Here is a 25,768-nt window from a genome sequence, read left to right on the forward strand (position 1 = left end):
ATGGGCTTGGCATTTCAGGCTGTCCACTGGGGGTGGCCCCCGTGTCCAAGCAGGGACCCCTGGGACTTCAGTTGCCAACAAGGCACACTGCTACTGGATGGGAACACAGAATTGGCAGGAGGCATCAGGAAGCCTCAGAGGGGCCCTTACACTGTTACCCCTGGGGCTGCCACTCAGTTGTGCGGGCCCAGTACAGGTTGATTCAAGAAGGGTTTGCCTGGGTGCCAGATTGTGGTGGTATTTAGGCATAAATTATTAGCATGAGTTGAGAACTCTCTGCTTCTCATAGTAGCATGGTGATACTTACCACAAAACATCACTCGACAAAACTTTTTGGTTGCCATTATTGGAAAACCAATTCAGGGGCTGGGGATTTAGCTCAGCAGCATAAGCACCTGTCTTGCAAGTGTGCCGTCGTGAGTTCAGTCCCTGGTACCAATAAAAACAAAAGACAAAAAAAAAAAAAAAAAAAGAAAAAGAAAGAAAGAAAACCAATTCAAATCTGCCTTAGATATTAAAGGGCTTTATTTGATTCCTGTGATCCTGTGGGCTTCCAGTCCAGCTGAACACGGGTGGCTACAGTTATGCTGTGGAATCCTGTGTCTCCGTCCCTCACTTCTGTTTTCCCCTGAGACAGCCGGGTCACAGGTGATGGCAAGATGACCCTACAGCTCTGTGCTCATCTTCCAACAGCTTAATGACCTCAGCAAAGCTTTTACATCTCCAAAGGTCAGGCCAGCATCCTAAGGCTGTCATTTATTTGTCTCTGGACCGGTTACTGTAGAGTCTGTGGGATGTGACATGTTGGCCTGGATCAGGTGTTGTGCCTTGGTGGTGAGGACAGAGGTGAGTGGGAGGCTGGTGTCAGCCCCGTCAAGCCACCCGGACTGGGTTGGGTCTCCAAAGGAAAAGGGGAGGTCTGGTATCTTTCAAAACAAGCTGTCCTTGACCTACTGTTCTTAGGGAGAGACTTGAACCTGGTCTCTGAATAATGTCTTAGACCAAGAGAATGCAAAACCCAAGCAAGGGTGATCTATTTAATGTGTGTAAGTCATGGTTTTGTGCACTGATTTAAGCATTTCCTCCCAACCTGTTGCTTAGCCCAGGGGCACCATTTAAGTGGTGTGGAGAGGGGTTCTCAGGACTTAGAGAAGGCGGTAAGTGGGTGACCTTCTGCTGCAGGGAAGGTCGGGGTGTGGAGGACCCACGCTTCTGTTTCAGTGATCCACCAGAACTGCCCTATGGTCTTTGAGGCCTGGCCTTCCCAACGAAAACAAAGACACAAAAACCTTTGGCTAGAAGTGCACAATCAATTTTTTAATAAAATCATTACAAATATGTACAAAGCATTTCCAAGGTATGAAATTCCTCTTACAAAAGAGCACAATGAACCAACAACGTCAGAACCCAGAACGGAATGTCCTCAAGCTTATTGCCTCTCTGGCTGGGCCAGGGGCCCCACCGAGGTTCCCAGTACCCACACACCATTCCTGCCACGCACTCGGGCTCCCTGGCGCTTATAGTGCAAAAGACCTAGGGGAAGGACTTGGGGGGCTCAAACGGGGAGAGAAGGCAGGAGAGAAGAAAGAAAAGCTTCCCACCTATGCAGTGGTCAGGCAGGCCCTGTTTGCAAATTAGATACTCCTGCCCCAGACCACAGGAACCAAGAACACAAAGGAGAGGGGGTGTGTCCACAAAATCCCCCACAAAACCAGCCTGCGCTCGAGCGTCCCCAAATGTGACATCTTTCCAGTGGGCCTAAGTCAGACTCCCAGTTGCCTGCTGGGCCATCCATATGTACTGCTCTTGACCGAGGGATGCTTGCCCTTGACCTAGCAGGGCTGTGGTCCACCTCACAAAGAGATCCAATGTAACACAGCAGCAGTGCTTGAGCTTGGGGAGGTCATACAGACTTGGACCCAAACCCTGGCTCAGCCACATCACTCTTGGGGAAGACTTAGACCACACTGCTTAAACTCTTGGAGCCTGAGCTCTCAAGTGGAACTAACCAGAGGATCAGCTAGAGTGGGGTGTGCAGAATCCCAAGGGAGCGGGTGTGCAAAGCACTTTCCACAGTGCTCCATGACAGCCGGCTCTCTGGAAAGGGAAGTCTGAATCACTGAATAAGGTGGCGGGGACCAGTCCACATGCTGGGAATGAGTCGGGAAGGCTGATAGCGTGGCACACAGTAAATACTATATAACAATCTGCCAGCAAGGCTTGGGGTCACAGTGGTGACCTGACAAATCTGTGAAAAATTGTGAACCAGACTGGAAAGGAATATTTCACATCATCTGGTTCCAAGCAGGACTGCCCCTTCCCGGTCAATAAGTCAGTCTCTTCTGAGATTCAATTCTACAACCTGGCACCCTATAGATAAATATGCTCAATAAACAGTCGTTGAGTGAATCAATTTGGTTTTTAAAAATAAACTTTCAGCTTAAGCTTTGAAATGACACTTTGACAACATCGGCTTCCTCCCTCCAAGGAGGTTCTCTGTTTGGCTCCCACAGGACTCACTGGTATCTAACGTGCCTGCACTCTCGTTCCCTAACCAACTTCTACCCTCTGGTTCCCCTGGGTTGACTTAAGGGAGTTTTCAGAGAAGAAATTGGCATCCACACAGAACAACATAATCTGTATTCTGGTCACGGCAGCTTCTAACATCAAGTGGACTCTCCAAAAAGTCCACAGCGCTGCTCCAGTGTCCCCAAAAGACACTTGTGCAGGAGGAGGATGCCTGGACTCTCTCAGTTGGTTTCCCAGCAGGGGAGGATGATATTTGTCAATGTCAGAAATACGACAAGAGAGAAGACTACATGAGCTCAGCTACATAAATCGTAAAACCCGTCACAGCTTCATTGTTCTGTGACAGTATTGTTTAAATCACCATTTTCCCCATATCAAAATAGTAAAGAAACAAAATGAGGCCACTGAGAGATGTGGAAAGGAAATCTCCAGTATGCCGATGAAGGGGAAGGTGGGGCCGGGACTGGGATTGTCTTGAGGTGCCCCAGACCTAGGACCATGGACAGCGGCCAGTGGGGCCAGTGGGCGCCCCAAGAAATTTACTCAAACTACATCTATGACATTGGAAACAGGAAATGAAGCAGCATACCTGGAAAACTGTTGTTTATGGGGGGTGGGGTGCAGAAGAGAGGCTTCCAGAAGGGAATGGATCGTATCTGGAAGGCGTGGGGTCCCACAGGGCTTCAGTCCCCCTGGCCCAGAGCCCCACCCTGTAAGAGCAAGCAGCACCTGAGGAATGAGGAGGGAAGGGACCCCCCACCTCATTATGCAGCCAGCTACCTAAGCGATGATCTCAGAGGCACCCTTCTGCTTCGCACGGACACACACACACACACACGCGCGCACACACACACACACACACACACACACACACTGCTGTCTGCTGAAACCCGATATGAGGTCTTTTTTAAAATTTATTTCAAAGCCTCCCTCCCTCCCTCTCTGTCTCCCTTCACAGCCGCTCTGCAGTGAAGCTAATCAAAATCAATGACTCCTTGGCAGCCAGAGGGAAGGGGTGGGGGGTGCCAGCACTTTGCACACTGGGGAAATCTTTTTTTAAAAAACACACACAAAAAAACCCATCCCACTATCTCATGCGATCCAAGTAATGCAACAGGAGAGACAGCGGAGACAGTATATACATATATATATCATGCTTCAATTTTCTAATACAAATGTCCATCGAGAAGTCAAATCTCATATAAAAACAAGCATTAAAAACAACCCCTTGTCAAAAATCGGGGCAGTTGAGAAGTGCACTCAAATTAAGAATATGCAAGAAAGAGGCAGGGTTTGATAAACACACAGTTTCCAATAATACATGAGAATATGTACAAGGGACTTGGCTGTAGAGCTCCCTCGGGAGGCCTTGGGTGCCCAGTTCTCTCAGCAATGTGGCTTCATTGAAATCGAAATTGCCCCCAACGCCAACCCCGCGTTTGGAGTTTGGATCCTCCAGGGGAAATGTCATCAACTAGCACACAAGTCAGGGCAGGGGAGAGAAAAATGGGATCCTCTGACTTTCACCCTTTCCTTGGGTCTCGAGGGGCCAGCGCGCAGCCCCACCTCAATCTTAAAGGTACAGCCTTAAAGGAGTAGAGAACTGCACAGCTGTAGTAATGGGAACCCTGTCCCCAGAAAATGGGTCAGTTGTCACTAGCTAGAAAAGGACACAAATGCAAGCAGAGACCATTCCAGTGAGTCTGCCCCCTCTTAGGTCCCTGCCTCGGTGGGCCCATCGGCTGCCCCCTCTGCAGCCCCTGCCTGCTCACTGGTCCCTTGCAACCATCGCCTGGGGGGAGGCTCCAGTGATGTAGGGGACACACTTTCTAAGAAACCAGCTTTTTTGCTTTGCTGAGTTCAGCTGGGGGCGGAGGGGTGCATTCGGAAGTTGGGTGCAGGGTGTCTCCATGCTTTCTGGCAGTTCTGGGTTGCATTTTTTTTTTGAAAGGACTCTTTAGGCAAACATTAGGCATGCATTAAAAAATAGCAAAAGAGGAAGAGAAAAGGAGAAAGAGCTCCAGCTCTCAGCTTGCAGCAACCCTGACAGGAGGTACGGGCTTGAGGACCCAGTGGTTTTCAGCAAGGGATCATTCATCCCCCTTTAGCCCCCTGTGCTGTAACACCTGCTGCTCCTGCCGCTCGTTTAATAAACAAAAAGTCTGCCTCCCAGTCCAGCGTGCCCCTTGGTGCCTAGGCGCTGGCTGGTGACCTGCAAAGTCAGCCTTGTGAGTGACTGAGTCTGCACCCCCACCCTGCCACCTCAGCCTTGAAAATGGCAGCGACTGTGTGTGGTACTCTGCCTGCACAGAGAAATAATACCTGCTTTTCTTCCATTTTTAAAAAAGAAAGAAAAAAAAAAATAGTCGTAGCTCCCTGGAGAGTCTCTGCAGCCAAGTCTCAGTCCAGCACACATTTTTTTTTTTTTTTTAGCCCTTCTAGAAACTTCTGAAAATAGTAGCTTATCCTGGCGTGCACAGGGAGAGGGGGAGGTTAAAACCTCTGAAAGTCAGTGAGATGTTGGTACATTTCATCTCAATGCCCCGTCCCTCCCCCAGTGTCCCTTGCTTATAAATCACTCTCCAACAGAATGTAGCCATTTCTTGGCTCTCTAACCCATAAAACCTAAGTCCTGACACCTCCCGAGGAGCAGGGGAGGCCATGGGCTGAACTGTCAGGGTACTTCTGCAGGGGCGGAGGAGATAGCTCTCGGCCAGCCTGCCCCGCTTCTCCTCCCTCCTGACCCCAGGGCTTACTCCCCACCACCTCTGGGCATGCACCCCACCTAGAGAAAGAGAAGTGGCACTTTTTTGAATCATCCCTTTTTAAAAAAAATGTGAAACAGCAAAATAGAGATCTCTCTCGTCCCCCTGGCCTTCTAGGTCTGTCAACAGAAGACCACGGCAGCGCCAGGAAAAACACACTTAGCACCAGCAAAATTGAAAGTGAAGCACCAGAGACACCAGATTGGTAGGAGGGGAGAAAAAAAATCCCATTTCTCTGATCGTGACAGTGGGATCTAGCAACCTATCTCGACGAGGAGAGAGAAAGAGAGGCTAGGACCTGTCAAGAAACGGAAGTGTCCCAGAATGCCCCTACAGAGATGGCCCCAGGTCCTCACTTGCTTGTTCTCCTGGCTTGCCTTTTGCAGTTTACCTCTTATTCCACCAGCATCTATGCCCAGGCAATTGGAAGATGCTGGGGCTAATCCCCACCAGTCTTTGCAAATTTCCTAGGTACACAGCAGCGGGCATCTCTCTTCTGGTGCCCCAGACATTACAAAGTATCAGAGTTCACATCGCAAGGTGCAGAAAGGGAAAGGACCAGGTCCTCGACAAGGCATGCACTGATACGTAATATTCATATTTTCTCTTTTTGTTGTATATATAGAGCTATACGGAAATAGCATTGGGGTATCTGTTTCTGCAGCTGGCTCTCCCAAGGGTTTCCCCAGTCCCATTCCGTGTTTCTACTATCGCTCCAGGTGCCGTCTTTAGCCTCCACTTCCTTCTCGAAGTGCCAACCGCGGCATTTCAAGCTCTGGGCTCCCCCTCAGGAAAACGGGAACCAGCTTTCTCCAAGGACACAGGGTTTCACCAACCTGCAGAAATAAAGATACGCGTCTTGGTCAGTGTGAACAGTTGCTGGGGTGACATCAGAGCCATGGGCTCTGCACAGACAGCCTGGGGTCAGGTGTCAAGAGCTGCTAGGTTCTCTGACTTTGGAAAGGAAAAGGTTTCTCCAAACCTAAGCTAGTGCTCCTCTCCCACCCCCAGAAGTAGCAGTCTCCCCAATATGGACATTCGTGCATACACATATACACCTCAGTTTTCAAACATGGATATTGAGCGGCGGCGGAGGGTTGCCACGCTAGGAGCCACGCGGTCGGGAGTGAGGACGGTGAAGGTGGCCAAAGCTCAGCCATGGCTCGAGGTCCCAAGAAGCATCTGAAGCGAGTGGCAGCTCCAAAGCATTGGATGCTGGATAAATTGACCGGTGTGTTTGCTCCTCGACCATCCACCGGTCCCCATAAGCTGAGAGAATGTCTGCCTCTCATCATCTTCCTAAGGAACAGACTCAAGTATGCCCTGACAGGGGATGAAGTAAAGAAGATTTGCATGCAGCGCTTCATTAAGATCGATGGCAAAGTCCGAACTGATATAACCTACCCTGCTGGCTTTATGGATGTCATCAGCATTGACAAGACAGGAGAGCATTTTCGTCTGATCTATGACACCAAGGGTCGCTTTGCTGTTCATCGTATTACACCTGAGGAAGCCAAGTACAAGTTGTGCAAAGTGAGGAAGATCTTTGTGGGCACCAAAGGAATCCCTCATCTGGTGACCCACGATGCTCGTACCATTCGCTACCCTGACCCCCTCATCAAGGTGAATGATACCATCCAGATTGATTTGGCATCTGGCAAGATCACTGATTTCATCAAGTTCGACACTGGTAACCTGTGTATGGTGACCGGAGGTGCTAACTTGGGAAGAATTGGTGTGATCACCAACAGAGAGAAGCATCCTGGCTCTTTTGATGTGGTTCACGTGAAAGATGCCAACGGCAACAGCTTTGCCACCAGGCTTTCCAACATTTTCGTCATCGGCAAAGGCAACAAGCCGTGGATTTCTCTTCCACGAGGAAAAGGAATCCGCCTCACCATTGCTGAAGAGAGAGATAAGAGGCTGGCGGCCAAACAGAGCAGTGGGTGAAATGGTTTCTAGATGATATGTTGGTGAGGTCTCTGCTTAATTAAAGATAATAGAGCATGATTTAAAAAAAAAAAAAAAAAAAAACAAACATGGATATTTACGTGGGTGTCTTCTGAGATTTTTATTAAAAGAAAGAATCTAGAGCTATATTGACTTTTTGCTCCTCCAATTTAGGTACAACTTTTTTCATCTATTTATTTCATGGATTCATATTCAAAGCAGAGTTGTAGACTGTCTCTGCTCTTTGTTAATTTTCTTGTTCATCCATGCACGCACCAATGCATCCCAAGCACCATGCGAGGTGCTCTACAGCCTATTTATACCTTCATTCTTGCCCTTGAAGATCTCAGGGGCCAACAGCTGGAGACAGGGAAGCACTGTGATGCAAGCTCGCCTGGTGAGCAGGTGCAGTGGTGGGAAACATGGGCTGTGGGAGCCTTAGGGAGTCACAGCTCCCGAGGGAAAGAGGAAGCCAGAGGACACTTCCAGAGAAAGAGCCAGGTACCTGCTGAGAATTGAAGGATGCCAGGGAGCTAACCAAAATAAGATGTGCAATCCAGGCATGGCAGAATCCAGGCATACCCAAGAATGTCGAAAACATACATCCGCCAAAACTTGCACACACACGTTTGTTCATGGCGGTATTATTCACAATCACTCCAAAGCAGAAACAACCCTGATATTGCAGACGATTAACAGATAAAGACTATCTATGCAATGGAATATTATTTGGAATGAGATACTACCGATACCTTGTACAAGACAGGTGAACCTCAAAAACGCTACGCTCCATAGAAGCCAGATGCTAAAAGACAATTATTATATTATTCTGTTCATAAGAAATGTCCAAAATAGACAGTTCTTGAAGCCTGGAAGCTGGATGATGGTTACTTATATTTGAGGGAATAGGAAAAAAAAAAAAAAAAAAAACAGGGGAGTGACTACTATCGGGTACAGCAATTCTTTTAAATTCTTTTAGGAAAATGAAAATATTCCAAAATTGATAATGGCACAGTAAATATACTAAAATATGGAATATATTACAAAATAAAAAACACTGATTTGCACCTCTTCTAAGAATGGGTTTTATGGTTATAAGCTTGCAAGGGAGTTAAAAAACAAAAAACATTTCACACATCCCTCTGAAAGAAGTGGTATATAAAGCTTCACAGAGTAATACAGCTAAACGGTATCCTGGAGAATGCAGGATATTACTTCCGGGTTGGAAAGCACCCTGGACATAGACTTGTAAGAACTGAACCACCAGCTTCCTTGGCCCCTGGTTTTGACCAATGGAGGAACAAATGGAAAGTAAGATGCTGGATATTTATTCCCCAGCTCTCTCCCTGCTGGCCACTGATTGGTCGTAGCACCTGCCAGGCAGCGACAGCCCCCTCCCAGCTCCCCTCTGATGCCAACCCTGGGTGCTGTATTGTCTCTTACTGCATTCCTAAATCCTGCCCACTCTGGAACTCTGGAACTCTCTTCCGATGACTCAATTGAGGGCTCCCCCCGCCTCTTACTTGGACACTGACTAACAATCTGACTGTGCGGAAGAGATGAGTCATAAACACATGGTCCCCCACAATCTACATTAGGTGACAGTCACAAGGATCCAAACTAGTGACCACAAAGCTCTTCTTAGTGACCCGCTGAGATAAGAGACAAAAGACCCCTGAAGCCTGCCTATGTCCAAGCTCTCTGTCACCCCTCAAGGGCACAAGCATGGCTGTATGGCCCCCTCAGTTTCCAAAGAAGACTTTGAATCATCAGTCAATTCCACAGATACACACTTGATTTAGTTTATGAAATCAACTTTATAAACTCTAAAAATCTGACTTAGTGGGTTTTTAGCCATAAATCTACAGAGCAAATGTCAGTAGAATCCTGCAGCATTAGTCTGTGACAATTACGCTGCCTTAAGGACAGACAACAAAACTGACGGATGGTAGCTGGGCACAGTAGCACATGCCTATAAGCCCAGCATATTGGAAGGATGAGACAGGAGGATCGCAAGTTTAAGCTCAGTCTCTGCAAATTAGCAGTTTAATGAGATCCTGTCTCAAAAGAAAAAAGAAAAAGAACTGGAGATATAAATCTGTGTGAAATCCCCAGCACTGTGAAAGAATGTTTATTGAGCACCTATTAATACTGATTGTTGTTGAATATGTTGGCTGTGTGCTAACCATTGTCCTCCATACTAGAGGAGGCCACCATTTGCTTCCAGTTTATTGGAGAAGACATGACAGGAAGTACTGGAAATGACCATTGTGCCCAGGTTCTAGCTCAGAAGTCCAGATGGGACTCCATTCACAATGAAGTTTCAGAGAGGATGTGGGACTTTCATGGGGACTTTTCAATTTTTTCCATCCTCCTTTCCAAGGAGAGATCATTGGGGTGAGAAAGGGTCTACACAAGATGGAGAGAAGAGATGCATATGATTCAGAAAACCACAAGGGGGAAAAAACCGCACCAGAAATTCATAGGAACTGAGGCGGTGGCAGCTAATGCTAATGGAACACAGACAACGGCAAACTAGGGCTCCACAGAGCTGGGAGAAACTGTTTCCAAAGCTGTGGTTCACTGCACTCACCAAAGGAACGGCATTTCCTTGCAAAACTAGGTGAGTTCAGCAACTGGCTTCACTTTTCTACCTGTGCATCATTACACTTGAATCTAAGAGTTCCCGTGTGTGTCAGTTAGATTTCCACTACTATAACAAAATACCTGCAATAATCAGCTTAGGAAAAGTTTCATTTGGCTCACGGCTCTGGAGACTTCAGTGCGTGATCAGTTGCCCTCGTTGTCTTGGGGCCTTGGGGACGAACAGCTGAGGGAGAGCAGAGCTGCTCACTGGCCTCCTGGTGGACAGGAAACAGTGAGGAAGGGGAAGGGGCTGGGTCCCAGCACCGCCTCCCATGAGGCCCTGTCTCTTAAAGGTCCCACCACTTTCTCCAGTAACACCACAGGCTGCGGACCATGCCTGTGACACGGGGGGGACTTGGGGCTCATTCATCCAAATCATAGTCCTGGGGCTGCTCCATGGGTGAAGTCTAGAGCCCACTGACTTGTTGGCACAGAGTAGGATCCTCAGTCCAACCTGAGCCCCAGAAACAGCTTTGCACAGCACATGTGCTCCCCACCCTGTGGGTGAAATGTAACCAACCCCCTAGTCAAAGGACGGGCTTGTGCACAGCCTTATGGAGGGATCTTATCTTGTATATCCCCAGCCAGGGATCTGGACACATAATCAGTCACAGGAGCATGCTCGAGAATGTTCTCTCCAATACAAAGAATTAAGGTTCAGTATGGTACACGTTCCTACTGTCTAAGATGAAGACAAACACCACACATTGCCAAAGTGTGCTAATAAAAAGTTTGCTTAAAAAAAAAAAAAAAGAATGTCCTCTCCAGCTTGATCTGTAATGACTGCAGCAATCTAGAAACAATCCATTTGTCTATCGCTAGAAGACTGGATGGATAAATTACACTGCATACATGTTAGACAGACAGAGATGTAGGTGTGTGAGACAGAGTGACAGCTCTGCTTCTTAACCAAAAAAGAACGCACATCAAAAACCTTTCTTCTTCCCTTTAATGAATATGTGCATGTACATACACACACACACGCGCACACATACACACAGGCAGGTTGAGTATTTCTTACCTGAGATGCTTGGAATCAAAAGTTTTGGATTTCAGATTTTTTTCAAATATTACAATATTTGTGTATGCATAATGAGCTATCTTGAAGACTGGATACAAGTCTAAATGCAAAATTCATTTTACACAGTATTTGTAGTACACCTGTGCTTTGACGGTGACCTCGTGTGTGTGTGTGTGTGTGTGTGTATGTGTGTGTGTGTGTGTGTGTGTAAATTTGGCAGAGAGGCAAGTAGTGTAGCATCTGGAATCAGATGCTTGAATTTAAAACCTGATTTAGAAATTTAAATGCTGTGTGACCTTGAGTCAGTTATTTAACTTCTCTGGTCCTCAGTTTCCTTAGCTAGAAAAAGAAGACAAGAATAATGCCAGTCTCATAGTGTTGAATTACGAGACTCAAAGTATTAACATGTGCAAGACATTCAGAAGCAGTGACACACAGTATGGTCTGCATTTGTTATTATTATTGTTATTTGTTCCAAAAAAAGTAGATTTCGGAACATATTACAAAGAGTACCTAAAGTGCATTATATGCTTTACTTTGTACCATGTATTTTACATAATATTTGTAGGGGGTTTTTTGAGGCAGGATCTCGCTAGTTGCTAAATTGTCCAGGCTGCACTCAAGTTTGTAATCCTCCTGCCTCAGCCTCCCTGAAAGCTGAGATTATAGGTGTGCACCACTTTGCCTGGTTCATCTTTTCCTTTCTTCCCCCTTCCTTCCTTCTTTTCTCCTGCCCTCCTTTTCTTCTTCTTCTTTGTTTCTTAGCAACAAATAGTAATTGTGCAATTTAAAACTATTTTGGAAGCATCAGCTCCACATCCTGGGTGCTGTGCCCTGAGATGTTCCTTCCAAACTGGCTTATGAAGAACTTTGTTAGAAGCGACTCACAACCCAAGCTCATGCCTGGGGAGATTCCAGAACCTTCTTGGGAAAACCTCTGCAGCGTGGATGGGGCAGTGTGCAGAAGGCAGGCAGTGAACCCTCAAAGTCCTGCCAGGCAGGACTGTGACCTTGACCTTGACCTTGACCTCAGCTGCAGCGGCAGGCGGGGCTGGGGGCTTTCTCCCTTCCTTTCCTGTCTGGAAGAGTTGGGACTCTTGTGTTCTTTCCTGATGGTCCCCATGTTTAATTTTAAGAAAATGCCTGTTCTGCTCTTGCTAGGTGACAAGTGATAAGTTACACATTCAGACAACATGGAGGAACAGAAACATAAAAGGCCCCGAGTGCCACCCTGACGCCCTCTCACCTGCCCAGGGGCAGCTGGTGTGCATCTCTGGCTGTGCAGCCTCCCAGAAGGCGAGGTGTCAAAGAAGGACATGATGAATGTTTAAACTTTTTTTTTTGGGGGGGGTCTTTTTCCTTTTTATCGGTACCAGGGATCAAACTCACGACTGCCTGCTTGCAAGGCAGGCGCTTATGCCGCTGAGCTAAATCCCCAGCCCGAATGTTTAAACTTTTAGAAGTTATTATAGAGAAGCATACGTCGCCATTAAGCCCCTCTAAAATACTCCCTCTGCCCTCCCACACAGTTACCCCAGAGGCACCCCTCTGGAGCAGCTCGGGAAGTCCTCTGTCAGGAGTGTCTTTAGTTGTGCTCTGTGGCTGCCTCCATGTCCCGAATCAGCCTTTCACAGTCATTGTGGGCTTGCGGAGGAGCCTGCAGGCACTCCGTGCCACAGCCAGTGAGTGAGGTCATTGCGGACACACTGTGATGCTCTCCCCTGCCGGTCTCTCCACTGGACGGCACTGACTGGGTCGCAGCTCTCGCTGTGTGCTGTGTTTTTAAGCACACCTTGTAAGGACCCTCAGGAAAGAGCACCTCCAGAGCCGCTTCAGAAAGTGGAAAGAGCGACGGGCTAAGTGTGTTGGAAGTGATGGGCGGATTCTGCGGGAGATTAATGACAGTATGTCTTTTTCTGTGATACATTTTTAAACACATAAACATTCACCATGTATTTTGAACATACGTTGTATTTTCTCTGCATTTACCAGGCACTACGTCTTTGGCTCTTTTCCTACCATTAAAGCTGGGTCATGACTTACTTTAGTCCCCTCCCCAGAGACATTTATACTGCTCCCCACTTTTGGATAGTGTAAGCAAGGCTACAGGGGACACTCTTGTTTGAACAATTCAGGAGAAAAAAGAGATGTAGTTCCTAGAAGTGAAACTGTCGAATCAAAGCATGCGCATGTTATCACAGATACCGTTTACAGGTAACACTGTCTTTGCAGCTGTAGTTTGCTTTAAGAAGCCTCTGCCCACCTGGGCATAGTCGTGCAGCACTCTGGGAGGCTGAGGCAGGAGGATCCAAAGTTGGAGCCCAACTTTGAGCAACTGAGTGACTTCATAAAACCTTGTCTTGTGGTTTAAAAAATAAATAAATAAGGTATAGCCACATCTCCTTTTTTTTTTTTTTTCTCAAGAAAAACTGGGAATGCAGGCTTCTACGTGAAATGCTGGCTTTTTAGGTGAGTAAAACCAAACTCAACTACAGGCCACATTCAGCTGGAAAATCGCTCACTTTAAGTCCTGCCTTAGGCACTCAGATCTTCTTAGGGACAGCTGGCTTTTAAGCCTGCCACATCCCAACCTTCAACAGATATCTTTGGGCCTCAGTTTTCCTGTCTGTAAGTTGGGTTAGATAGTTTCTTAAGATCATGTACAGCCCTGGCTGGGTTTGGAGGCCACAAATCTTTTAAGAATTGGATAGAAACTATGGTTTCTCTCCTAAATTAATGGAAGCAGAGGAGTCTGACATCAGATCAGTGTTGTCAGAAGAGATGCACCATCCTGGAGCCCAGACCAAATTAAGTAGGTCACAATCCATCCAAACAATGACAGGAATGCAGCAATTCTCCCAGCTGAGGTGAAGTGGCTTTAGCAGACTGCGGGTGACTCACAGGCTGGAGGAGCCAGGAACAGTAACTGCTTCAAGAAAGAAGCACAGAAAAGCTCTTGGAAGCCAGAGACAGTGGTGCACACCTGTAATCCTAGTACTCTGGAGGCTGAGGCAGGAGGATTGAAAGTTCAGGCCCAGCCTGGACAACTTAGTGACTTAGTATAACTCTGTCTCTAGGTAGATAGATAATAGGTAGATAGCCAGACAGACAGACAGGGATGTAGCTCAGTGTAGAGGGCCTGGGTTCAATCTCCACACACTCAAAAAACAAAACAAAACAAAGCCACTCTACATTTCCCTATCACTGGAATGTTAGTATTCTAGAGCAGCCACAAATACCTGGTAAACCTGGTGCCCGCTTTCTGGCCTGGTTAACAGGAAGCCGAGGAAACTCTCCAAAATCTTGGTGACACTGGTAAGACCTGGGCCTTCTCCCAGTGTTGGGCAGGAATTCTAGGAGTCACCCAATCCCACGCTGACAAGAGGTGTGGTCCACGGAAAAACATTCCACAGGCTTAGCTAAAGAAGAAACAGCCAGCCCATGAGCAAAGCTAATAGTCACATGATCTCTAGAGGCCAATGACAAAAAGAGGCATGGGCGGGAAATGGAGAGGAATGACACCGATGGCAAGAAAGCTCTTTCCAATCTTTACCACCATTTGCTGTTGTCTAGACGACTCTGAAAGGAAAGAATGTGACCTTGTTCTTCATTTCCACTGGCAGGAGTTTTCAAGGAAGTCGTCCGTGGTGTACACAAGGAACTGGCTACAGTGTGACTGTTACCATGCTGAAAACAATCTCAGTGCCCAACACTATGAAGCAGTGCTAACCAACCCCCAGGAAGCAGGGCATAGAAAACTACCACAGAGGAGAGAGGAATGTGTGGGCTACTGTCCACCCTCCATGTCTGAGGTCACTCCAGTGGTAGACTGAAAATTTTTTAAAATGCGTCTGTACTGCACATGGTAGATTATGCTTTCGATCAAAGAATCCCCAAATTCTCATGCGTGTGGAAAGTGATCTGGATCATGCTCAACAAGCAGATCCATCCACTGAAGAGTCCATAGCTCAGTGTGTTGTTAGGAGTGGGCGGAAGGGCTTGTCTCGGGGGACCTGTCCATGGAGGGTGTCTCTCTCTCCCTGGCTCCTCCCTTTTCTCCCTCCTTCCTCGCCGCCATGAGTTGAGCACCTTTTCCTCCGCCGGACCCCTCTATCATCCTTGGAGTCAGCTGACCAGAAACTGAAATCATCAACCATGGTAAACCTCTCCTTCTTTAAGTTATGGGTGTCAGGTATTTTGTCTCAGGGAGGAAAAGTGACCAAGACAGACAGAGTTTATTCCCTAAACAATACAGTAAACGACTATTTACACAACATGTGCGTGTACCATCCTGAGAGTGGATCACTGGGATGAATTTAAGAAGCAGTATTATAAATGACCTAGATAAGATTTAACTACACAGGAGCACATAGGTAGGCTGTGCACAAATACTATACCATCCTATATAGAGGACTCGAGGGTCCTAGGAATTTGGTATCTTATGAGGACCCTGGAACCCAGCCCTCACAAGACTGAAGGGTGACCACATATTGGAAAAAGTCAGTTTATAGATAATGTATTTAGAATAATCCTATTTGTTAAAGTACTTATCCACACATTTTTTAAATGGAAAGAAATATACTAAAATGTTAACGGTGACTAGTGAGATAAAACCAGTTGACTATGATGTCTTTTAAGTTCAAATACACATCTTCATTAAAAAAATGTAAGTGGTCTGGGATGTAGCTCAGAGGCAGGGCACCTGCCTAACATGCTGGGTTGGATCCCCAGCAAGAGAGAGAGAGTTATAAACACAAAGCTGTTATTGACATTATTTCAAAGTAAAAAATTGCTTCTTCTTGAATGAGAGTGAAGATTTGGGGGCTTTTTTTCCTAGTAATAGGTTTTTTTTTTTGGTGCTGGAGATCAAACCCAAGAACTTGTGCATGCTAAGCACAGGCTATACCACCGACCCACAGCCTCAGCCCAAGGTGAGGTTATCTAAAAACGAGAATCGTAAAACAAAAACCTGGTCAGTGGTCCATGCCTGTCACTCTTGATACTCAGGAGGCTGAGGCAGAAGGCTACAAGTTCAAACCCAGCTTGGACAACGTAGACTCTGACTCAAAATGAAAAATAAAAAATAAACAGGGCTGTGAATACAGCTCGATGGTAGAGCACCCCTGAGTTCCATCAACAGTCCTGGAAATAAAAAGGAAAATAAAACTAAAATAGCATGCTCCTTCCAGGAAGCCACCTTCTCGGGGAATATTCTCACATTCTCCAGAGATGCCACTTCAGTAAAATCCAAAATACAGAATTCAGCCCATTAACACCAACCCATCACCGCTCACACTGTGCAGATTAACAGGTCTGGATCTGTTAACGTCCCAGTGTCTGTGAGGGCAGCTGGAGGTTTCTAGGGAGCATGTACCAGGGACAAGGGGTCCACAGAAGAAGTCCAGTTCATGGAAAGGGACCAGGGCCCCACACTTCTCATCCAGCTGGAAAAGGGAACCTTATGTGGGAAAGGTGATCAGTTCCTTTTAGGGGACAGCAGCAGGAGGTTATCAGAAAATTGGATGCACTGCAAAGGCTCAGAGGCCCCACCGCTTACACAGGGGTAGGGGCTACAGTCTTTTGCAACTCAGATCTTCTGCCCAAAGCTGCGACCTCTTTTTCTCAAGGAGACAAGACTGCAACTTCCTTTAGCACTTTCCAAACCACTGACAATGAATGTGGAATTTTTTCCCAACCAACAAAAACATTATTTTTAAACGGAAGAATACCTAAAGTTTCTCAAAACACCTAAATTCCTTCCTGCCTGTGCCTGTGATCCATGGAGCCAAGGTTCATGGGAGCGAAGCCCTGGGGGCAGCCCTCTTGGAGAAGCCAATTTTATCTCCCTAGGAGGGCAAGGAGATTTCTTATTTGCTGAGCATCCAATAATAATCAAGGGGTGCATCTTCCTCAGTGGCCTAAAACAGAAATGCCCCACCCAAAGCAGGTGCAGCAGTTTCGGGCAGGAGGGAGAGAAGGGAGATGGCTGAGTTGAATGGTGGAAATTCTTAGAGCATAGAAATCCTACCAGGGACCACACCCGATTCCTGGCCCTGAGAGTTGGCAAGGGGAAGCTAATTCAGGACGCCAGGGCCTCTCAGAGCGGGGCAGGTGAGCTGGTTCACTTCTAGGAAGAGCCTGGGGCAGGGTCTAGGCTGCAGTCCGCATGCATCTGAGAGCACCCAGGGCAGAGCTCGAGACTTGTCCATCCCTGCATCCCCACATTGTGTGTCCAGGTCAGACACCAAGCCATGCTTCTTATTTTTTTTTTTATCCCTCAAGCATGGTGAGCAAAGGTTACCTCCAAGCCACTGGATTTCCTGTTTTTGTTTTGTTTTGTTTTTTGTCTCAGGACACTTGTTTCCAGGTCTTTACACGGCTGGCTCCGTCTCATCCTTCCTCCCCAAGAAGCCCTTACCTAAGCCCTGCAGCAGGCATCTAGCACACCGCCTTTGTGTGTGACCTTCAGCATCATCAGGGCTTTCTGGAGTATTCTGTGTGAGACCGCATAATTCAAAAATGGCCACAACAGGATTTCCTGTCCCAGAACCTTGCCAGGCCCCAGGGGATAACGTGTAGAGCACTCCCCTGGGATCTCTACTGGGTTATGACTTGCTTCTGACTGAAGTGACTCCTGAAGCACAGTCAGAAAAGCAAAGCATCTCCACCTAGTTTCCCTGGTTGCTTGTGGTCAGAGCTCTGAGTTACCGTGTCCGAATCTGACCCTGAGGCTGCCATGCTGGGAGGAAGCCCAGGCTACAAGATAAAGGTCTGAGGCCGCTGTGGTGGTGCATGCTTAGAATGCCAGCACTCTGGGAGGCTGAGGCAGAAGGCTTCACAAGGGTAAACCCATCCTGAGCAACTCGGCAATGGAGCAAGACCTCGCCTCAAAACACAAAATTATAAAAGAATTGGGGATATAGTTCAGGCGATGGGCCATGGGTTCAACATCCAGTACCACGAAAAAAGAAAAATAAATAAAAACTAAAAGGCTCTGACACTCCCAGCTCACTCAAAGCAGCAATAGCCAGGAATATGCCTGAAGATGTCCCCCAGCTGTGATTTCTGTCCAAGCCATACTGCATCAGAGATGTGTCATCCTCCATATGATTCCCACCCCACTGCGTACATAAGTGTAATGTAATAGTTGTTTGAAGCCATTAAATTTTGGAGGAAAACTCCCTGATTCACTTGCTGAATTGAGTTCGTCTCTACCCACCAAAATACAGGTTCCAAAACAGCAGATGCTTCTCCGACTTGGACCTGCCTATACCCACAGTGCCCTGCATAAGGTAAGCACTCAGCAACAGATGAGGGTTGGGCAGAGTACTTGCCAGGCCAGAGGCCCTGTACCATCAACACCGATACTACTAACAGAATATTAATAACTGAATAAGAGAAAGAAACAGAATTTGGGCCTGGAGCACTGGTGCAAGCCTACGATCCCAGGTACTCAAGAGACTGAGGCAGGAGGATCACAACTTCAAAGGCAAATAAAATTTTTAAAGGGCTGGAGCTTCAGTTCAGGGGCAGAGTGCTTGCCCAGCAGGGTGAGACTGTGGGTTCTGCTGGGGAGGGGAGGGCTCATTTGGGAGACAATAAGAATTATTCTTGCATAGTTTCTGACTGCCTCATTATTCAGCACAAAGCAGTTGGGCACAAGTGACAAGGGGGTCATCGGGAGCCGGGACACCATGGGGTGGCTCAAAGCACTTGTGAAACCCTACCCTGCAGACACTAGTGATGACCCAGGGAGACAGAAGCCTGGCTCCTTCCGGCCTTCCAAGGTGGGCTGAAAAGCTGCCTTTTCAAGGTAAGGCGCCCGAGCACCAAAGCCCGCCCAGCCCACATCTGGGGCGGATTTAATTATCCCCCTGGTGGGGCTGTTTTTACATCCACAGCTCAGTCACTTGTGCACTTGCGGCCTCTCTCTAGGCGAAGGGATGACTCCAGACAGGGAGCATGTGGCAGGAAGGTCCACATCTGGCCCCTTCCCGGGAGGTTCCTCCCCAACAGCTGTCCTCGGGTCTGGCTGCCTCCCACCCCTCGCCAAGCAGAAGCCCAAGCTTTCAAGCGCTCAAAGTAATCCTGGCAGGGGCGCAGAGGGAAGCCTGCGGGATGCGCCTCCAGGTTTAACCACTTAATCCCCAAAGTACCTGCCAAGAACCAGTTAGCTTGTCTGGCCAGCCGACCAGCCCGTCATTAATTCATTAAAGCAGGGTCCTGGCAGCCCATTAGCTTCCGAGCTGCTGACTACCTCGCCTCTGGAGCCTGCCATCCCCATCTCTCCATCCCCTGGGCCCAAGGCAGGGTTCTGCCCACCCCTTGTCCCTCTCCCAGGCAGATTCCTCGGCTCCTTCTCTCCCTCCCGTCCTCTCCCAGGGCACGTGTCTCCCTCCCTCCCAGAACTCCCTCCTTCTAGGAGCCAGTGCTCACCATAAAGCATCTTTTGTTCCTCTCTGGTATCTCAGAGCGGTGACTGGTTAAATCTAACCCATCCTCCCGCAGCCTCCTCAGCCTCGGAGGAGCCTGCCCCCAGGCACTCTGGGAAAGGGAATCTCTGGAGTGTAGGAATTTACTGCCTCCACTCCTGCTCACCGGTATCTTCTCTGTCCCCCTCCTCCTGCAGTCCCCAAGCACGGTAGGGGTGGGGATGCATCCCCTCAAAGCCCGAAACTCCACTTCCAATTTTAGGTGACGCACGGGGACACTCTCTGCCTCTGTTTCCCTTTTGATGTAATAAGAACAGCCTTATTTATTCTCAACTGGAAGGACCCAAGAGCCAGCCAGGCACCGGACACTGAAATGGATTTGTCACACCTTCTCCCTGACACCTGGGACCAGACAGATCCAGATTACCCACAGAGGAAAAGTGAGCCACTGGCTCCACGATGGTCACACTGCCAGCAAGTGACTGCGTATTTATTTACCCATTTATTTATTCATTTTGAGGTGCTGGGAATCAAACCCAAGGCCTTGCACACCCTAAGCAAGGTCTCTACACTGAGCTGCTGCCCTAGCTCTCTGGCTGTGCGCTTAAATCCAGGTACTTCTGGGCCCGGAACTCATGCTCGTAAGGGTCATACCATCCTCACCCGTCTGGCAGGGGTTTCCCAAGAGGGTAAGTAGGAAAGGTGTGCCCTCTGACAATAAGGATGGAATACACACTAATAATCACAACACCGGCCGGGGAGATAGCTCAGTGGCACAGTGCCTCCATGGCAAGCATGAGGTTATAAGTTTGATTCCTAGTGCCAAAAAAAAAAAAAAAAAAAAATCACAGCAGCTCACCTTTATATCTACTTCTTGCAGGCCAGGTACTGTTGCTTGTGAATGTATTTAACCCTCTTAGCAATACCTATGCACTAAATTCAGCTCTTTTTTCCCAGTACTGTGGAATGAACCTAGTGAGGTATAACTCCTCTCCTCCTAAATAATTTTCAATTTTTTATTTTGAGGCAGGGTTGGTAAATTGCCCAGATTGGCCTCAACCTTGTGGCCCTCTGGCCTCAGTTTCCCTGGGTGCTGGAACTATAATGCTATGCCACCCACATGGACCCAGTTAAATTCAGCATTATTCTTGTCCCCACTTTACAGACAGGAAAACTGAGTCTCAGGCTTTTGTTTCTTTTCTTTTAAATGATGACTTCTGAGAAAAGTGTTGCTGGCTCACACACAGTAGAGGTCAGAACAAGTTTGTTGCACTACTGGTCTGCATCTAGCTGAACTCAGCCTTAACACCTAACAGACTCTCCTTAAATGTCTCAGACACAGGCCTCCCTGAGACTCTAAGGTAGGGTGTGCACATCCCATTTCCCCACCAGGGTCAGGAAACTGGCGAGCACCCTACATCCAGAAGAGAATTCAGCACATTGTCTTTCTCCACTGGGTGAACTTTCACTTCAACCTAACTCCCTGGAGCTGGAAAAGATGGAAAAAAGTAAGCACAAACCCAAGGAAAGTGGGAATTGCAGGTCTTCTGAGGTCAGGATGTAGGCAGTGAGGAGAGACTTCGATCAGCCAGGCAAGGAGCCCAAGCATGGGGAAGCCCCTGCGGCTAGTGCAGGAAGGGGGTGGTGTGGAGGAAAGCCTGGGGGGCATCCGGGGTCAGGAAGCCAGAGGCCTGACAACCCTGAAGGGTGTGGTGCTGGACGCCCCCGGAGGGGCACAGGGGGTGCAGAAGAACCCAGAGAGGACTGCCCAGCAGGTAGCTCCGAATCAGGACTCAGGATGTAAATGACTCTGACACAGAAGCAGAGTGAGCAAGCTGAAGCGGATCCTACCTAACTGCTGCCTGAACTTCGGGAGCCTCAACTTTAGGAGCCCCGGAGTGCCCCGCCTCCAGCACACGCTGAGGGTCTGCGCCCATCTAGGTGCGGCGCCGGCGTCCCTATAATCCAGACCTTTAGAAGTCGCCCCAGCCCCCCATCTCTATTAGCTCCCTCTTTTCCTTCCCACCTTTCTAATTCACCTCCCCACTCGCGACCTGTTCTCCAGACAGTGCCCCTCTCTGTTCCCCAGCATCCTCTCCCCCTTTCTGACTTTGCTCCCCGATCCCTTTGCCCTTCTTTCTGCCTCTTCCCAAAATTCCACGCGTTGGGCTCAATCCTGTTTGCCTCCCGATATTTGGTCCCCTATACTTGGTCCAAAATGTTGTTTCCGCCCTTCTGGGCTCGGCGGCCCCAGTCTGGCCCCTTCTGGCAGGATGTGGGAGGGCGGGGAGAAGCGGATGGGACCCCAGCACCCGGGAGTCAGGCAGAGAGCGCCCCAAAGCCCGCACTTCTCATCGCCAGCGCCCGGGCTGCGCCGGCCCACGCGACATCTGTCGCCCGCGCTCCCGGCTCACACCCCGCGCACCCCCGCAGCTCCCCGGGCGCTGCCACCCCCCACGCTCCGGCTGCCGCCTCTCCCCGCGGGCGCAGACGCTCGGGCCTCGCGTGCGGGCGCAGCGCCAGCTTCCCGAGGTGTCGGGGCCCCGCGGGGCTCGGCCCGGACCGCAGCGCGCAGCGGAGGAGAGCCGAGGCAACCAGGTGCCGCCGGCTCCTGCCTTTTGATTTTAACCTTTGCCCCTGCACCCACTAACCTTGGTGACCTCGGTCTGTGGGCAGCCGATTCTCTCCACCCCCACACTCTTCAGCGCCTCTCTCTTATTCCACAACTTGGAAAACGGATCCTTACAGGTCTGCTCCCCCAAAGCGCCTACCACAGTGCCAGGCGCACAGCTAGTGCTCAGTAATTCCCGCACCCCAGTGGTCTAGTGCATTTCTGACGGTAGCACCAAACACACTGGGCGCTCAGTAGCCGCCTATGCGCAGTGCCTAGCACAGCAAGCACTCAAAACATTCCCTCCCTACACAGCCGAGCACCAGAAGCGGCTTAATGCATGCTTCTCACTAGGACTTGCCCGCAGAGTTTCTCGAGAGCCTCAGATTCCATCCCAGTTTTGGGCATCTCATCGGCCCAGCTACCACTGTGGGTGCCAGGAAGCCAAGCTCCTTGAACAGGGCACCTTTCCGGAGAAGGAGCGACCAAGTTGGCAGGACGGAAGAAAACTGACAAGTTTGCTGGCCTTGGGGAGAAAGACCCAGCCAGACAGTAACCTGCAGAGCGCCAAAACATGGGAGTCCAGAAAGTGGGAGGGGGTCACCCCAGGGCTGCGAACAGAGTGATGGAGACGTTGGCGACTCAGGAATGGCAGGCGCTTGTTTGGTAGGTGCCCGGGGACCTGTCTTGAAACCGAGATGCATAATAATTACCTGTGGCTGGCAACCACGCAAGTGCACTTTCTTGTGTTGTGTGTTTACTGTGTGGGGCTGGTGGCGATTATGGAGCTGAAGTCCTTCCCAAAGTCACCGCGCTAGAGAGTGGAAGGATGCACTTAGGACAGGAAGAAAGGGACAGAAACAGTGAGCCCGAGTCTCCCTAGCAGGGATGGGGCCCGGTAGGAGAGGGAACGCAGACGCTTCCACGAGAAGGGCGCAGAAGAAGACGAACAAGGGACGTGAAACTTGCCCCTCGCCCGCTCCCGGGCCACCCTCGCCCGGATGCCGCGCCCAGGCTCTCGCTCGCTCCTTCGCTAGCTCGCGTACCTGTTGCTCGATCCGGCTGGGTCTCGGCTCTGGCCCCACCACGCAGCCCTGCGTTCCTACAAGTTCCGCCTGCCGAGCAGCCAGACTGCCAGCGCCGCCACCTGCGCGGCCGCGCACAGCCAGGGCCAGTAGGTGGGGAGCGCGCCGGGCACCCGCGCCCTCGGGCTCCGCGCGCGGCGCCGCCACATGGTGCGCTGGTGCAGCTCGTCGCCGAGCGCCTTGAGCCTGGCGGCGGTGAGCTGCGCGGCGGACGAGCGCAGACCCAGGCGGCCCGCGCTGCAGGCGCACACGGCCGGGGGGCCGCGGCCGCGGTGCAGGGGGCACGGGCACATGACCGCTCGCCTCGTTCCCTCCCCGCGCTCAGGCCGCCCCTCGCCTCCTCGCCCTCCGGCCTCTGCGCCCGCCGCCGCCGCCGCCGCCGCCGCTGCGCTCCAGCCGCCGGGGGCCTCCCCTGGACACCAAGTTTCTCCTTGGGTTGTGCGTTTGTTGTGCTGACGGCGCTATTATTAATTAAAGTGTCACATGGTGGAGGGGGGCGGGGAGGGCGCGGGGAGGGGGTTACATCATCCGGCCCCCGTGGGGGGTGGGGGCTGCAGGCAGAAGAAACCGAGAGGTAACTTTTAACCCTAGCGGCGCCGGCAGCGAGGGGGCGCGCGGTTTGGGAAGGAAAGCGCGGCGCACAGGCACGCGAGAAGGCGCCCTCTGCGCCCGGGTCTTGGAGGGTTGCAGGGGGGACCTGCCACCACCTCGCCGAGGCGACGAGCGCGAAGGAAGATTTTTCTCCTTTCCCTTTTCCTGAATTTAGCTCCAGTTCCGATTTGGCAAAGGAAGGAAGCGTGTTTGCTGTTTTTTTTTTTTTTTTTTTTTTTTTTTTATGAAACGGATCCTGGGTTAGGCTGTATTATTCAAATATATTCCGAGGCTGCCGTTTTGTTGTGGGGAAGTGGGTGGTTTCAAAATCTTAAGGAAGGGCCAGATGCAACCCAACTTGCCTCGTTTCGGGTCTGACGGGCACTTGGAGGCTTCGAGGTTGAACACACCCCCAACATCCTTCTTCCTGGTAGCTTGGAGAACCTGACCCTAACGCCCCCTAGTTAGGTTAGGATCCTGATGGAGGCGTGGTGGAGGGTTGGAAGGGAACCTTCCAGAGCCCGAGAGCAGGGGGTGGAGGGGTGCGGTGGGATGGGGGGGCGGGGCGCAGATGCACCCGAAAGACCCTGACGGGGAGCGGTCTAGAAAAAACTTCTCTTTTGCCTGCTTTTCTTATAATGTTACTTTCCCGCAGAGGTTAACAGCGATCCAAATTTAAGATTCAGTGAAGATCCTCAGGGACTGCGTTGGGGGTATCTGGTGACACGGGAGTATCTTTTCAATCAGAAGCAACCCCCGATATCCTTCCAGAAAGTCTGGAGTTGGCACTACTCGGGAAGTGGGGATAGGGGCTCTGAGGATTTAGGGGTGGAGAAGGAGACTTTCTCCAACCTTGAATCCAGTGGGATTCTAACAACTTTGGGAAGCCAGTGATCTGGGAACTGATGAGAAAGTTTCCATCCTCTGCTTCCCACCTGCAGAGTATATTGCAAAGGTTTGAGGAGTCCCCTCAGTGCCTGGGAAAATACTCTTCAATGGAACTCTTCCATGAACTTAGTTTTGTCTGTTTTTATCATGACGAGAGATTTTCCCACTTGGCCAGCGGCCCAGTGAAGTCACAAAGTTAGGGATCAGATCACAGGTGGGTTCTGTGGCACTGATGGCCCTGACCTTCAGGTAGCCCCCAGTTCTCCTAACCTACAATAGGTAACACCTAGGACATCTAATTGCGCCAAGGCTCTGATCCAGGCTGCCTACACTGAATCTCCAATTCTATATGTGTGTATGGGAGGGGGTTGCATTAGTAGTGTCTTATTTTCAAGATGAGGAAACTGAGACACAGGTACATAAAAGTCTTCTTGCCCAAGCTCACAGAGTTAGTAAAAAAAAAAAAAAAAAAAAAAAAAGAAACCTGGATCTAAACTAGGGCAATCTGCCGGAGGCACTAAGCTCTTAACCATGGTTTTATACTGCCCCCTGTAATCTGGGAATAATAATACCTCCCTCCCAGGACTGGGGTAGAGACTAAATGAAATGCGTGCCAAGCACCTGGCATGCAGTGGGCCCTGGATAAACCTTGGTTCCCTTTGCCTCTGGCCAGAACCACTTTCCCCTCTCCTGGGACTCACCTCCTTAATCCCTCTCGTCTTTGCAGAGGGGGCCTGATCCATTGCCCGGGTGTAGCGTTCCAAGAATGAAGATACAGTGTCTATTTAGAAAGCCCTTTGGATTTAAATTGAACAATCCCCCCCCTTTTTAATCTGCACGCTTTTAACGGCTCACTTCATGGACATTAATTTTAATGGGACAATTATTACCCTGTTTGGAAGGCTGCCCCTCGATATGCTGGGCTTGCAAGGTGGCGCTGGGTTGGGTCCCAGCAGTTTGGATGTTTTCTGTAACAGAGTGAAATCTTGGCCATAGGAACACATCATACGGCAGAGGGAGAAAAGAAGGGGGTGATGAAAAAGTGGGGCACAAGGAAAGACTTTCAGCCTCTGGCCGCCCTGAATCTGAGAGTGCCTCATTTGCTCGTGAAAGAGTTATCCTGTCTTGTCCCACTAACTCACTGGGGAGCTCGACCTTGAGATGTGGCTTCCTGAAGCCTTCATTACGTAGGTATAAAGTGAAAATAGAAATACCCACCTCACGGGGTCAAACAGGATCATATGGTAAAG

The 25,768-nt window shown here is 49.6% G+C and overlaps 2 protein-coding genes across 2 annotated transcripts; one reads left to right on the forward strand and one right to left on the reverse strand.

Moving 5' to 3' along the window:
- Positions 1-1,296: 1,296 nt before the first annotated feature.
- Hrk (harakiri, BCL2 interacting protein) lies at positions 1,297-23,804 on the reverse strand. Its single transcript, XM_063225715.1, has 2 exons — positions 23,001-23,804; positions 1,297-6,130 (listed from the first exon to the last, which is right to left on the reverse strand). Exon 1 carries the CDS (start codon positions 23,330-23,332, stop codon positions 23,057-23,059), a length of 276 nt encoding a protein of 91 aa, XP_063081785.1. The 5' UTR covers positions 23,333-23,804; the 3' UTR covers positions 1,297-6,130; positions 23,001-23,056.
- Positions 6,361-7,332, forward strand: LOC100722029 (small ribosomal subunit protein eS4, X isoform-like). Its single transcript, XM_063225714.1, has one exon. The coding sequence runs from the start codon at positions 6,453-6,455 to the stop codon at positions 7,242-7,244; it is 792 nt and encodes a 263-aa protein (XP_063081784.1). The 5' UTR covers positions 6,361-6,452; the 3' UTR covers positions 7,245-7,332.
- Positions 23,805-25,768: the final 1,964 nt, after the last annotated feature.

Source organism: Cavia porcellus, unplaced genomic scaffold, assembly GCF_034190915.1.
Source record: "Cavia porcellus strain 051 isolate PalLab524CR breed Dunkin Hartley unplaced genomic scaffold, mCavPor4.1 scaffold_16, whole genome shotgun sequence".
NCBI lineage: Eukaryota > Metazoa > Chordata > Mammalia > Rodentia > Caviidae > Cavia > Cavia porcellus.

Excerpts from the sequence above, each read along its gene's own strand:
- Hrk (XM_063225715.1), bottom strand. The coding sequence starts at position 23,332 with ATGTGCCCGTGCCCCCTGCACCGCGGCCGCGGCCCCCCGGCCGTGTGC.
- LOC100722029 (XM_063225714.1), top strand. The coding sequence starts at position 6,453 with ATGGCTCGAGGTCCCAAGAAGCATCTGAAGCGAGTGGCAGCTCCAAAG.